General features: G+C 46.0%; 1 protein-coding gene across 1 annotated transcript in view; it reads left to right on the top strand.

The window, feature by feature from the left end:
• dmc1 (DNA meiotic recombinase 1) overlaps positions 1–14,801 on the top strand; it is a 151,112-nt gene that overhangs the window by 102,908 nt on the left and 33,403 nt on the right. Inside the window, exon 11 of the mRNA XM_048521125.1 lies at positions 11,522–11,636. Within this exon, the coding sequence (XP_048377082.1) occupies positions 11,522–11,636 (115 nt within the window). The remainder of the gene's footprint in view (positions 1–11,521; positions 11,637–14,801) is intronic.

Raw genomic sequence — 14,801 nt, 5'->3', positions numbered from 1 at the left:
GCAGGAGTTGGGAAGTACAGATTGGGAGCAATTGTTCCACAGAAAGGGCACAGCAGACATGTGGAGGCTGTTTAAGGAGCAGTTGTTGCAAGTGATGTATAAATTTGTTCCTCTGAGACAGGTAAGAAGGGGTAAGATTAAGGAGCCTTGGATGACAGGTACAGAGGTGCTTCTTGTCAAAAAGAAAAAGGTAGCGTACGTAAGGTGGAGGAAGCAAGAGTCTAGCACAGTTTTAGAGGATTACAGGCTTGCTCGGAACGAGCTCAAAAGTGGACTGAGGAGGGCCAGGAGGGGGCACGAGAAAGGCTTGGCAGGAAGGATTAGGGAGAACCCAAAGGCATTTTGCTCATACGTGAGGAATAAGAGAATGATCAGGGAGAAGGTAGGGCCGATCAGGGATAGTGTAGGGAATTTGTGTGTGGAGTCTGAGCAGATAGGGGAAGCCCAAAATGAGTTTTTTGCTTTGGTTTTCACTAAGGAAAGCGACCTTGTTGTGAATGAGAACTTTGAGGAGCAGGAAAACAGGCTTGAACAGATCAAGATTGAGAAAGTTGATGTGCTGGAAATCTTGGCAAACATTAAGATTGATAAGTCCCCAGGGCCAGACCAGATTTATCCTGGGTTGCTCCAGGAAGCGAGAAAGGAGGTTGCTAAGCCGCTGGCGAAGATCTTTGCTTCCTCACTCTCCACGGAAGATTGGAGGGAGGCAAATGTTGTTCCTCTTTTCAAGAAAGGGAATGGGGAAATCCCTGGAAATTACAGACCAATCAGTCTTACGTCTGTGGTCAGCAAGGTTTTGGAAAGAATTCTGAGGGATAGGATTTATGACTATTTGGAAAAGCATAGCATGATTAAAGGGAGTCAGCATGGCTTTGTGAGGGGCAGGTCATGCCTTACAAATCTTATTGAGTTCTTTGAGGAAGCCACGAGACAGGTTGACGAGGGTTGAGCAATGGATGTGGTGTACATGGACTTCAGCAAGGCATTTGATAAGGTTCCCCACCCAGGCTCATTCATAAAGTCAGGAGGTATGGGATACAGGGTGATTTGGCTGTCTGGATTCAGAACTGGTTGGCTGACAGGAGGTAGGGAGTGTTTGTAGATGGTAAGTATTCTGCCTGGAGGTCAGCGCTGAGTGGTGTCCCGCAGGGCTCTGTTCTTGGGCCTCTGCTCTTTGTAGTTTTTATAAATGATTTAGATGAGGTTGAGGGGTGGGTTAGTATGTTTGCTGATGACACAAAGGTTGGAGGTGCCGTTGATAGTATCGAGGGCTATTGCAGGCTTCAGCGAGACATTGACAGAATGCAGAGCTGGGCTGAGAAATGGCAAATGGAGTTCAACTGGGATAAATGCGAAGTGATGCATTTTGGAAGGTCGAACTTAAATGCTGAATATAGGATTAAAGGCAGAATTCACGGCAGTATGGAGGAACAGCGGGATCTTGGTGTTCAAGTGCATAGCTCCCACAAAGTTGCCACCCAGGTGGATAAGGTTGTTCGAGTTTAAGAGCCACGAGGTTATGCTGCAGCTCTACAAAACCCTGGTGAGACCACACTTGGAATATTGTGTCCAGTTCTGGTTGCCCTATTATAGGAAAGATGTGGAGGCTTTGGAGAGGGTGCAAAGGAGGTTTACCAGGATGCTGCCTGGACTGGAGGGCTTGTCTTACGAGGAGAGGTTGACTGTGCTTGGACTTTTCTCTCTGGAGAGAAGGAGGAAGAGAGGTGACCTGATTGAGGTGTACAAGGTAATGAGAGGCATGGATAGAGTCGATAGCCAGAGACTTTTCCCCAGGGCAGGATTGACTGCCACGAGGAGTCATAGTTTTAAGGTGTTAGGAGGAAGGTATAGAGGATATGTCAGAGGGAGGTTCTTCACCCAGAGAGTTGTGAGCGCATGGAATAGTTTACCAGTGGTGGTCGTGGAAGTGGAGTCATTAGTGACATTTAAGCGACTGCTGGACATGCACATGAATTGAGGGGAATGTAGGTTAGGTTATTTTATTTTTGGATGAGGAATATTCCACGGCACAACATCGTGGGCCGAAGGGCCTGTACTGTGCTGTACCTTTCTATGTTCTATGTACTCTAGACCATTGTCAGCACCTCAATCGAGTCGTATGAAAGCATGGGTCTCACCCTGAACATCAGCAAGACAAAGGTCCTCCATCAGGCCTGGCCTGCCATTGTAAAGCAAACCCCTGATCATCAAGGTCCGTGTGGAGGCCTTAGAAAATGTTGACCACTTCCAATAACTTGGAATTATCCTGTTGGCCAAAGCAGTTATTGATCGAGAGATAATCTGAACTGCAGATTCTGAAGAATGAGATAACAAAGTGTGAAGCTGGATGAACACAGCAGGCCAAGCAGCATCTCAGGAGCACAAAAGCTGACATTTTGGGCCTAGACCCTTCATCAGAAAAAGTTTTTTCTGATGAAGGATCTAGGCCCGAAATGTTAGCTTTGGTGCTCCTAAGATGCTGCTTGCCCTGCTGTGTTCATCCAGTTCCACACTTTGTTATCATTGATCAAGAGATCCAGCTTTGCCTCCAGTGTGCTAGAGTAGCCTTTGGCCACCTGAGGAAACGGATGTTCCAGGACAACAGCTTCCGATCTGACACCAAGATCATGGTTTACAGTAGCAGGTCCTGCCCTGCTATATGTCTGTGAGATGTGGACTGTCTACAGAAGACTCTTCAAGATGTTGGAGCAGTACCACCAACATTGCCTGCGCAAAATCCTGTGAATCCGCTGGGAAGAAAGATGCACCAACATCAGCATCCTCAACTAGGCCAACATCCCCAGCATCGAGGCACTGACCACCTTTATCACCTATGATGCGTTAGGCATGTTATCCGCATGACCAACATGAGAATCGCCAAACGACTGCTGTACTTCTATTTTCAAAATAGCAGACGAGCCATAGGTGGATCGAGGAAGTGCTTCAGTGATACCTTAAGGCCTCACTGGTAAAGTGTGGCATTCCCACAGACACCTGGGGAATCACTGGCCCAAGACCATCCAAAGTAGAGGAGGAACACCTGGGAAGGCATAGAGCACCTCAAGACTTGCCGTTGGGTCAAAGTGGAAGCCAGGTGAAAACAGCGAAAGGAGCATTCCGCCTCACCAATGCCCCAACCACCCATTCGCCTGACCCCTTCCTGCACCAAGGGTAACAGAGCCTGTGGTAGCTGCATTGGTTTGTACAGCCACCTGCAGACTCATTCTGACAGTGGAAGAGAGTCATCCTTGTCTGTGAGGGACTTCCAGTGATGGAAAGCAAATACACTCGCAACATTTGAGAGGCATTTTGGTCAATACACGAACAGTCAGGGTATAGAGTGAAATGGACCATATGCAGGCAGATAGGATTAGTTTAGAATGATATAATGTCAACACAGGCATAGAGTCATACAACATGGAAACTACTCTTCCACCCAACTCATCCATGCTGACCAGGTTCTCTAAGCTGAACACCCATTTGCCTGTATTTGGCCATATCCCTCTAAATCTGTCCTATCCATTTACCTGCCCAAATATCTTATAAATGTTGTAATTGTGCTCACCTCTACCATAGTGGGATGAAGTGCCTATTTCTACGAAAAACTGTTCTACGTTTTGTCTTATGTTCCATTGGGCAACACGGTGGTTCAGTGGTTAGCATTACTACCTTGCAGAGCCAGGAACCTGAGCTCAGTTCCACCCTTGGGCAACTGTCTATATGCTGTTTGCACGTTCTGCCCATGTTTGTGTGGGTTTCCTACAAGTGCTCTGGTTTCCGCTCACAGTCCAAAGATGTGCACGTTCGGTTAATTGGCCTTGGAAAATGTGTTTTACAGGCATGAGATGGGTCTGGGTGGGATGCTGTTTGGAGGGTTGGTGTGGACTCAGTGGGCTGAATGGCTGCTTCCACACAATAAGGATTCTATGATCAAATGGCTCCTGCTGGACATGACTTCAAAGTTGGAAGCAAATAGAAGATGCATTCTGTAGTGATTATAATGAGGTCATCCAGCTGGACCTCAGAATATGAGTTCCCTGATGGGCTGTTAAGCTAATCTAGTCAGGCAGCCCTGGCTGACAGATAAAAAGACGGGTGTCAGAGATTCTGGCACTGTCATAATTGACTCTGAAGAGGCCGCACTAAAATTGAGGACTGTTTATCCTCAAATAAAAGGAGACTACGTGACGGGATACTGACCTGTTTGGTGTTATTTCATTGGGCGCAACGGGAATAAAGCATGGTCCTGATAAAACTCGCTTGCAACAGTTGTATTTGAGTTGGCATAAGCATTTCTTACATCATGCCTTTGTTTGGGAATCTTGACTTATTCGACCATCCCATTGAGGACTGGGCCCAGTATGTGAAAAGAATGTGTGTGAGTGATAATGGGAACTGCAGATGCTGGAGAATGCAAGATAACAAAGTGTGAAGCTGGATGAACACAGCAGACCAAGCAGCATCTCAGGAGCACAAAAGCTGACTTTTCGGGCCTAGACCCTTCATCAGAGAGAACTGAACCTTCATCTCTGATGAAGGGTCTAGGCCCGAAGCGTCAGCTTTTGTGCTCCTGAGATGCTGCTTGGCCTGCTGTGTTCATCCAGCTTCACACTTTGTTATCTGTGAAAATAATGTGGTGTTTTTCCATACAAATAACATTGTGACAGACAAAAAATAATGAATAATTCTTCTGACACCCTATGGGATGGCAGCTTTTTCTGTCATTTCAATCCTAACTTTCCCTGAGGCACAAGGTACTGAAACTTTTCAAGAATTGATGGACAAAGTTAAGGAATACTACAGCCCCTAGCCTCCTCTAATTCTGAGAAGCTATTGCTTTTACTCAGTAATTCAAAAAACACATGAATCCATATTGAGATTTTTGACTGCAATCGCCTTAACCTCTCCACCCGACTCACCCACTCCAACCTCTCGCCCTGCAGAACATGCAGCCCTCCGCTCCACTACCAACCTCACCATAAAGCCCGCAGACAAGGGAGGCATAGTTGTAGTATGGCGCACTGACCTTTACATTGCTGAGGCCAGTCGCCAACTCTCAAACACCTCCTCCTACTGCCCCCGAATCATGACCCCACCCCCAAGCACCAAACCATCATCTCCCAAACCATCCACAACCTCATCACCTCAAGTGACCTCCCACCCACAGCCTCCAACCTCATTGTTCCCCAACCCCGTACTGCCCGCTTCTATCTCCTTCCCAAAATCCACAAACCTGCCTGCTCTTGTTGACCCATTGTCTCTGCATGCTCCTGCCCCACTGAACTCATCTCCACCTATCTGGACTCGATTTTCACTCCCTTGGTCCAGGAACTCACTACCTATGTCCGTGACACCACCCACGCCCTCCACTTCCTCCAGAACTTCCAATTCCCTGGTCCCCATCACTTCATTTTCACCGTGGACGTCCAATCCCTATACACCCGCATTCCCCATGCAGATGGCCTAAAGGCCCTTTGCTTCTTCCTGACCTGCAGGCCCAGACAGCCCCCCTCTACTGACCCCCTCATCCGCCTAACCGAACCTGTCCTCACCCTCAACAACTTCTCTTTTGATTCCTCCCACTTCCAACAGACAAAGGGGGTGGCCATGGGTACCCACATGGGCCCAAGCTATTCCTGCCTCTTTGTAGGTTATGTGGAACAATCCCTGTTCCATACCTACACTGGCCCTAAACCCCACCTCTTCCTCCGTTACATTGATAACTGTTTCGGTACTGCCTCATGCTCCCAAGAGGAGCTGAAACAGTTCATCCACTTCACCAATTCCTTCCACCCTAACCTCAAGTTCACCTGGACTATCTCTAACACCTCCCTCACCTTCCTGGACCTCTCTGTCTCCATCTCAGGCAACAACCTAGAAACTGATATCCCTTTCAAGCCCACCGACTCCCACAGCTACCTAGAATACCCCTCCTCCCACCCACCTTCCCGCAAAAATGCCATCACCTATTCCCAACTCCTTCACCTCCACCATTTCTGGTCCCAGGATGAGGCATTCCACTCCCGTACATCTCAGATGTCCTCGTTTTTCAAGGACCGCAATATCCCCCCGCAGTGGTCGACAACGCCCTCGACCATATTTCCCGCAACTCATCCCTCACATCCTGTCCCCGCAATAACCACCAAAAGAGAATCCCCATTGTCCTCACATACCACCCCACCAACCTCTGGATCCAACGCATCATCCTCCAACACTTCCGCCATCTGCAATCCGACCCCGCCACCAAAGACATGGTGCGCTCCCCACCCTTGCGTGCTTTCCAGAGGTATTACTCTCTCCATGACTCCCTTGTCCACTCCACACTCCCCTCCAACCCCACCACACCCGGCACTTTCTCCTGCAACTGCAGGAAGTGCTACACCTGCCCCCACACCTCCTCCCTCACCCCCAGCCCAGGCCCTAGGAAGACTTTCCACATCAAGCAGATGTTCACCTGCACATCCGCCAATGTGGTGTACTGCATCCGCTGTACCTGTTGTGGCTTCCTCTACATCGGGCAAACCAAGTGGAGGCTTGGGGACCATTTTGCAGAACACCTACGCTCGCTTCACAATAATCAACTGCACCTCCCAGTTGTGAACCATTTCAACTCCCTCTCCCATTCCTTAGACGACATGTCCATCCTGGGCCTCCTGCAGTGCCACAATGATGCCACCCGAAGGTTTCAAGAACAGCAACTCATATTCCCCTTGGGAAGCCTGCAGCCCAATGGTATCAATGTGGATTTCACAAGCTTCAATATCTCCCCTCCCCCCACTGCAGCCCAAAACCAGCCCAGCTTGTCCCTGCCTCCCTAACCTGTTCTTCTTCTCATCCATCCCCTCCTCCCAACTCAAGCTGCACACCCATTTCCTTCCTACTAACCTCATCCCACCCCCCCCCCCCCCCCGATCTGTCTGTCCTCCCCAGATTGACCTACCTCCTCCCTACCTCTCCACCTACACTCAACTTTACTGGCTCCATCCCCATCTCTTTAACACGACTGTCTCCCGTCCACCTATTTTCTCCTCTATCCATCTTCGATCCACCTCCCCCTCTCTCCCTATTTATTTCAGCACCCTCTCCCCCTCCCCCATTTCTGATGATGAGTGTAGGCCTGAAATGTCAGCTTTTGTGCACCTAAGATGCTGCTTGGCCTGCTGTGTTGATCCAGCTCTACACTTTGTTATTCTATGGCAGAGCTCGTGACTTGATTGAACCCGTAATGAGATGCTTATGGACTATCTGATATTTGGGATTAATGATGTAGCTACACAAAAAATGCCTACTGGCTAAAGCCCAACTGGACTTCAAACAGTCACTTTGTCATTGGCAAATGCTGAAAGTGGAGCATTTGTGTTGCAGAGTATTTTGATGGAAGTAGACATCATCTCCAGTCTGACTGAGCTTAGGGAACACCACTTGTGTGCAGACAATTGCATAGTCTCACTCAGGACAAATGCTGATCAGAGGGACTCCAAGTCAGCCCACTGTAAAGCAAATCCTCCACCAAATGGATAAAATTTTCTGCAGGACCTGGGTCGGCAAGCCATTGTCGTTGTTGCCAGTATACAGTCTTAAAACAGGAATAGAGTCCTACAAGACCTAAGTTGAGTGAGATAAATTGTAGTCTAGTGTTGTGGAGTGCACAGGAGATTTCACACCATGGAAAGTCCACCTACATTGGTTTGGAACAGTTAAATTGCTCGGCAACATCAAAATCAAAACCAATCAAGATAAACATCTGGTTAAATGGTTATCTGATTCTAACAGCAATTGACATTGGCACGGCTGCATCAGGCCGTATCAGTGATCGCAAAACTAGTTTTCAATAAAATTTTCTCTAGACTCCAGGCCTTAAGTTTGCTCAGGACTCCTGAACCTTTACGGATTAAGGACACAACTTCGATTCTAATCTCTTCGGAAAGGCAACTGGTTCAGTTACCAGTAATTGGAATAAAAGCCTTGGGCCTAAAATTCATTGTGAGAGTTTTACCTAGAATGGCACGACATTTTTCCATTAGAAAATGGTTATCTGAGTGAAGTTCCAATTAAATACCCGGAGGTTTTTCAGGGAAGTCTAGAGACTATCAGAGAAGCCAAGGCCATCAAGCATATTGACCAGGAAGCTAGTCCACAATTCTACGCGGCTGACTTGTGCCATTTGCCCTACAGATCCAGAAGGCTGGAAAGTGAAGGAATCATCAAACCAGTCAAATTTGTGGAATGGGCAGCACTGGTCGTACTGATTTTAAAACTCAGTGGGTTGGTTTGCCCTTGTGGGATTTTAAACAAATAGTAAACTGCTTTTTATTGCTGGATAAATACCCTGTCCCTCAGATAGAGGATTTAAATGCAAAGCTGGCAGGAGGGCAGTCCTTCGTTAATCTGTTTTGCTGAAAAAAAACCTGACCCCAGTTTAAAATATTGATAGATTCTACCACCTCACACCTAAAATGCAGTGTCTGACCTGAGATGTCCCCTCTAGTCTAGATTGATAAAATCTTTAATAATCTCAGGACAATGACTTGAGAGGTACCTGAATTTTGCATTTTAATCAGGAGTTTCCTTCCTCACTTCCTAAGGGGGTGGCATGGTGGCTTAGTGGTTAGCACTGCTGCCTCACAACATTAGGAACCAGATTCAATTTCAGCTTCAGGTGATTGTGCATGGAGTTTGCACATTCTCCCCATGTCTGCATAGGTTTCCCTTGGATGCTCCAGTTTCTTCCCACAGTCCAAAGATGTGCGGGTTAGGTGTATTGGCCATGCTATAGTGCCCAGGGATGGTTAGGTGAGTTAGATATGGGAAATCAGGGGTAGGACAATGGGTCTGGGTGGGATGCTCTTTAGAGGGGCAGTGTAGACTTGTTGGGCCAAATGGCCTGTTTCCACACTGTCAGGATTCTGTGATTCTAACTGATTAAAGACTCAACAAGAGGCAGCCAGTTTTAGGCTTGTTACCTTTCTGTTTATAAATTTTGTGTTATAGCCTTTATCTTGCATTACACCCAAGGAAAGAGCTGAGCTACGAAAACCTGTGCGTACAAAGCTGTTGGTCTATAACCTGGTGTCATGTGATTTTTGACCATGTCCACCCCAGTCATCCAGCATCTCAATTTCAATAAGCTTGACATGAAGTTACCTGCAATTGCATTTAGACCAGGACTCCCAGAAGTGTGTTACAATACCCATAAGGGCCTGTACCAATATATCAGACTGCCATTTGGGGTATAGGCAGCCAGTTTAATTTTTCAGCGGACAATGGAGCACATTTTGCAAGGTCGCCATTTACCCAGGTGACCTCCTGAGAACCAAGCGAATACTAATAACGAAGACCAAGGAAACTTGGATATAGTCCTAAGGGGTACTTCCGACTTGTGTGCTTTCTACTGCCTCCCAAAAGTGCACAAGCTGGAAGTACCCCTTAGACCCATCGTCTCCCTACCTGGCACTCCATCACAAAGATTAACCAAGGAACTACAAAGGAGACTCAGGCACCTAGTCAACGAGTACCCCACTCAATCCACTCAACCTAAGAATTCCTCAACTCCATCAAAGACATAAGGATAGATGATGAGGAGACCATGATATCATTTGATGTCACTGCCCTATTCACACCAATAGATACACCCCTAGCAAGGGAAATAATGACAGCACTACTGGAACGAGAGCAAGATCCCAGTGAAACCATCTTCAAGGACAATGTGCTTAAACTACTAGACCTGTGCCTCTCTACCCACTTCACTTACAACGGCCAAACATACAGCGACTTGCCTCTGTAGTCCTGACCCGCACACAGTGACTTGCCCTTACGGGACACCCAAGGAATCATCAATCTCCAGACTCGTAGCAGAGACAAAGATGCAAAGACTGCAAGGACAGCCCTTCCACTAATCCAACCAAAACTATGGATAAGCTATGTGGACGACACCTTTGTCATCGTTAAATGGACCCAACTAGAAGTGACACACAAACATATAAACAACACCCTCATTGGAATAAAATTTACAGAGAGAAAGAGAAGAACAAACAGCTCCCATTCCTGGATATCATGGTAGAGCGCAAGACAAATGGGAAACTCCAAGTGAAAGTACACAGGAAAACCACACACACGGACGAGGTACTGAACTTCAACAGTAACCATCCCAACAAACACAAACGAAGCTACGTGCAAATACTATTTAAATGGGCAACAACGCATTGCAGAAATGCAGAACTACGCCAAGAGGAAGCTAAATATCTCTTCTGGGTTTTCAAGGATAATGGATATCCAAAAAAACTGGGTCAGAAAATGCCTACACAAACAATATCAGGAAGATACCACACACCCCTACACACTCATCACACTACCCCACATCAGGAACACATCAGAACTAACCACAAGACTGCTACGACTGCTGGGCATCGTGACCACATCAACCCTTTGATAACTGCTCACCTGAACCAAAGTCTCACACCCCGCCATGGACAGGACCAATGTCATCTATAAGATCTCCTGCAGGGACTGTGATAAACACTACATCGGACAAACAGGAAGGAAACTAACAACAAGGGTACATGAACGCCAACTGGCTACAAAATGACATGACCAATACTCACTCATCTCAATCCACATGGACAAGGAAAAGCACCAATTTGACTGGGACAACACCAAAATCCTGGGATAAGCTGACGGGCACGGGAATTCCTAGAAGTCTGGCACTCCATAAAGAAAGCCGTAAATAAACACATAGAACTCGACCTCATATATGCTCCACTACAAAGGGAAACCGGAAGTGAGGCAATCCAGCTCAACAGACTCCAGAGTTTAAAAACCAGGCAGGAAAACACACCGACGTTTCATCGGTGATGATGTTACCCAGCAAAGTAATGAAACTTCTGCGGAACAACAAACCAGCTCGGCGAGCCAACCAATCTTAAGTCTCACATCACCAGCTGCTTATACTGCAGCCACCCAATTCAGGGCAAAGTCTTCTCCTTCATGGCCCAGATCACAGTCCACCCTTTTGACTCTTGTCATGGGTCTCTAATTTCCTGCTTTTTGAAGATGAAGACTTCAACCTCTGTTAAACTTCCTATATGACAATAACAGTTCACAATCAAATCAGCATTTGCAATTTTTCAGTTCTGTCCTACTTACACGAAGGACCATCAGCCTGGCTTCCTGCTTTGACTCATCAGGCAATTCAATGAGCTGGCTACCAGATGAAACATGTAGATGAAAATCATGAATAAAGTCCTGCCTTAACAGGTTCTTAAACCATTTTCAGCCTCACCTGTATCCTCTGTGTAAATACCAGGGCCATGTAATTTGTTAAGTTAGTTAACAAAGCAGATGCTCAACACCTTTGTGTACCTTCCAGTTGTTTTAACAGCTGTCAGTATTTACACATCTCCACGGTGAAAAGTGCAATTTGAGTTTGTTTTCTGTTTAGCTGCACACAAAAGTGTTGCAATTCTAATCTTTTTTCAGTTATGCTCTCTAAATCAATATTTTTGATTGTATATTTGCAATTTAGATCATAGATTCAATCATGGCACTTTTTCGAGTGGATTTCAGTGGCCGTGGTGAACTTGCAGAACGTCAGCAGAAACTGGCTCAGATGCTCTCCCGCCTCCAGAAAATCTCTGAAGGTAATTATGAAAGAATATTGCAGATTTGGGAAATGCATTGTTTAGTTGGTGTACTGTTCTGAAAAATGCACTATCTCATAGATTATAATTTTTCAGGATATTTTGCTGTCTGTATTCTTTGAAGGAAGTAATTCCACTACTTGAGCTCACTGTGTAGGTAGGGTCACTGTTTTTAGATTAGATTCCCTACAGTGTGGAAACAGGCCCTTTGGCCCAACAAGTCCACGGCACCCCTTGGAGCATCCCACCCAGACCCATCCCCCTATAACCCACACACCCCTGAACACTACGGGCAATTTAGCATGGCCAATCCACCTAGCCTGCACATCTTTGGACTGTGGGAAGAAACGGGAGCACCTGGAGAAAATCCATGCAGACACGGGGCGAATGTGCAAACTCTGCACAGACAGTTGCCTGAGGCTGGAATCGAACCCGGGTCCCTGGTGCTGTGAGGCTGCAATGCTAACCACTAAGCCACAGTGTCGCTCCCGTCTTGTTTGTGTTTATCTCCGAGTCCATACTTTCTCAGGTTTGTCTTCAACAAGTCTGTGATATACGTAGAATCTAACTTAAGGTCTGAATACAAGGCTGCAATTTGAATTTTATCATCAGTCTGTCATGACAAAGGACTAGAATCCCAAAGTACCTGAAGTTTTTTTTTTAAAGAAGTCTGCAACAGCTAAATATGACTGCAGATGTAAACTAAGTCACTGTCTGGTGGATTCACCATCCTGATGTGGGAATATATCACCGTTCCTTTATTGTTGCTGGGTCAAAATTCTGGAATTCCCTCCTTAATGGCATTGTAGATCATCGCAGAGCAGGTGGACTGGAGCGCTTCAAGAACGCAGCTCACCACCACCTTTTAATGAGCAACTAGGGATGACTATTAAATGCAGGCCAGCCAGTGATGCCCACATCCCACAAAAAATGAATTTGAAAAAAGCCTTGTGTGGGACCTACTGAATTAAAAAGTGTCAGGGAAACTTCAAATAGAGAGAAATGTAACAGGAAGAGATAATTAAGGAGCTGACTATCTCTTCCTCTCAATAGAAAGCCCTCTTTTTCAGAATGTTTGTGTTTAGACTTTGAGAAATATACAGAAAAGAGATTAAAAGTTGACTGCGACCAATAGTCTTTTTCTGAAGAAGGATCTAGGCCCGAAAAGTCAGCCTTCCTGCTCCTCTGATGCTGCTTGGCCTGCTGTGTTCATCCAGCTCTACACCTTGTTATGTCAGATTCTCCAGCATCTGCAGTTCCTACCCTCTCTGCGACCAGTAGTCTGTGTGTTTTAGTAGCCTGGCATCTTAATGTATGGACTAGCATGCTGTGAAGGGCATAGCTTTGAGATAGCCATAAAACACCCCATGCACCACATGTAGGGAAAACAAAAGGACTATCGCTCCCTTCTGTGCTGACAGTCAACCATTGCCAAAAGCAACGAGATCAAAAAAGTTTGAATCAACTCACAAAGCAATATGTTTGACTCTTTGCTACCCACTGGGCAATTAAAAATGGGAATTTAAAAAATCTGGCCTAGTCAGCAACACCAATATCCCATGAGTGAATACAAAACATATTCATTTTTGTTAATTGAAGAAACTTTGTGTATGTGTGTTGTATTACCATTTTTATTTACATTTAGTATTTAAAAGACTCACTTTGTTAATTTAAGAAAGCCTGGTTAAATCGGCTTGTTTTAAAACATAAGTTAATTTGAGCCTGAGAGAAAGATACCAACAAGGGAAGGGAACCTTTTCAAATTAACCGTGTTGTGACGAGCCAAGTGGATGGGTGAAAGACAAGGAGAGCCAGTGCATCCTTCCTCACCTAAATGTTCAACGGTTTGAGGTATTCCATCTGGTACCATAACAAATCGGGAAACCTACCCCCAGGTATTGGGTCCAACATACCTGCTCTGAATAAAATGAATGTGATGTGTTTCAATTTCAGGCATAGAAACATAGAAAATAAGACCAGTAGTAGGCCCTTCAGCCCTTAGACCCTGCTCACCACGCAGTATGATCATTGTTATTCATCCATCTCAGTACCCTCTTCCCACTTTGTCCCCATACCATTAGATCACTTTAGCTCTAAGAACTACATTGAACTCCTTGAAAACTAAAATAACTGCACAGAGGCTGGTAACCCTTCACTAAGTCACCCTTTTAGATGTGCACAGTACACTGGCTGTGGCCAGCCAACCTGGAGTCGTCCCTGAACTGAGGAGATTCTGAATCCCCGTTGATATTTTTTTAACATTATTGGTAAAGTAATGCAATTAGGCTCTTGTGAATGAGCAAATTGAATTGTGAATTTTGCACACATTTTATGCAGAAAACAAAGCCATGTATAAAAATGCTGACTTGTATTAAAACTTGTTAGCCACATAAAATAGCTGCACAGAGGCCAGCAAACCATTAGCAAGTCACTCTTTTATTTAGACATGCACAGTACTGGCTGTGGCCAGCCAGCTCAGAGTCAGTCACCGGAACTAAAGACATTCTGAATCTCCTGTTTATATTGGTCAGACAGGGAATTCCTGATGGACCTAGGTTAACAACCTCAATCAAGGATCTCATAGTCAGCAAGATCCACCTGGTTCCAATCAATACATCTCTCCCAACATAAATACAGGGATGCAGGCCTGGTTTTTCCCTTGTAGCATTTCCTGTGACATTTTTGCCCCGGTCTGCTTCCTCTGACTCAGACTCTGACTCTGACACAGCTGGCACATACCAGACCATAGCCCAACTCTTGCGTCCATGGCATCTCACAAGAGAGCTCCCCCCCACTCTTCTTCTGGTGGTACTAGTATTGAGGCTGCATCCATGTCAGATTCCGAGTTTTCCTTGACACTAGGTGAAGGAGGAGAACCCACAGTTTCTGACAGGCCTTCAGGCTATTCTGAGGGGCTAGGTATGTTAAGCTCTTACTCTTTTTGTGAGGTAGCAGCTTTCAGGTGATCCACATGTTTGTACAAGACTGCCTTACCTAGACAAACTTTGTAACAGGACCTGACGTCACATCAACCTAGTTTTGCACCCACACAGGCCCACTTCCATGGATCTGAGGCCAAACTTCATTCCCTGAAGTAAATTGTCTTTCTTACTTAGAGGAGGCATATTGCCAGCATTGGCGATCCTGCTGCTGTTTCTCTTCCCC

This window comes from Stegostoma tigrinum, chromosome 38 (assembly GCF_030684315.1).
Source record: "Stegostoma tigrinum isolate sSteTig4 chromosome 38, sSteTig4.hap1, whole genome shotgun sequence".
NCBI lineage: Eukaryota > Metazoa > Chordata > Chondrichthyes > Orectolobiformes > Stegostomatidae > Stegostoma > Stegostoma tigrinum.
The sequence above is the reverse complement of the archived record's forward strand: the minus strand, read 5'-3'. Positions and strand labels throughout refer to the sequence as shown.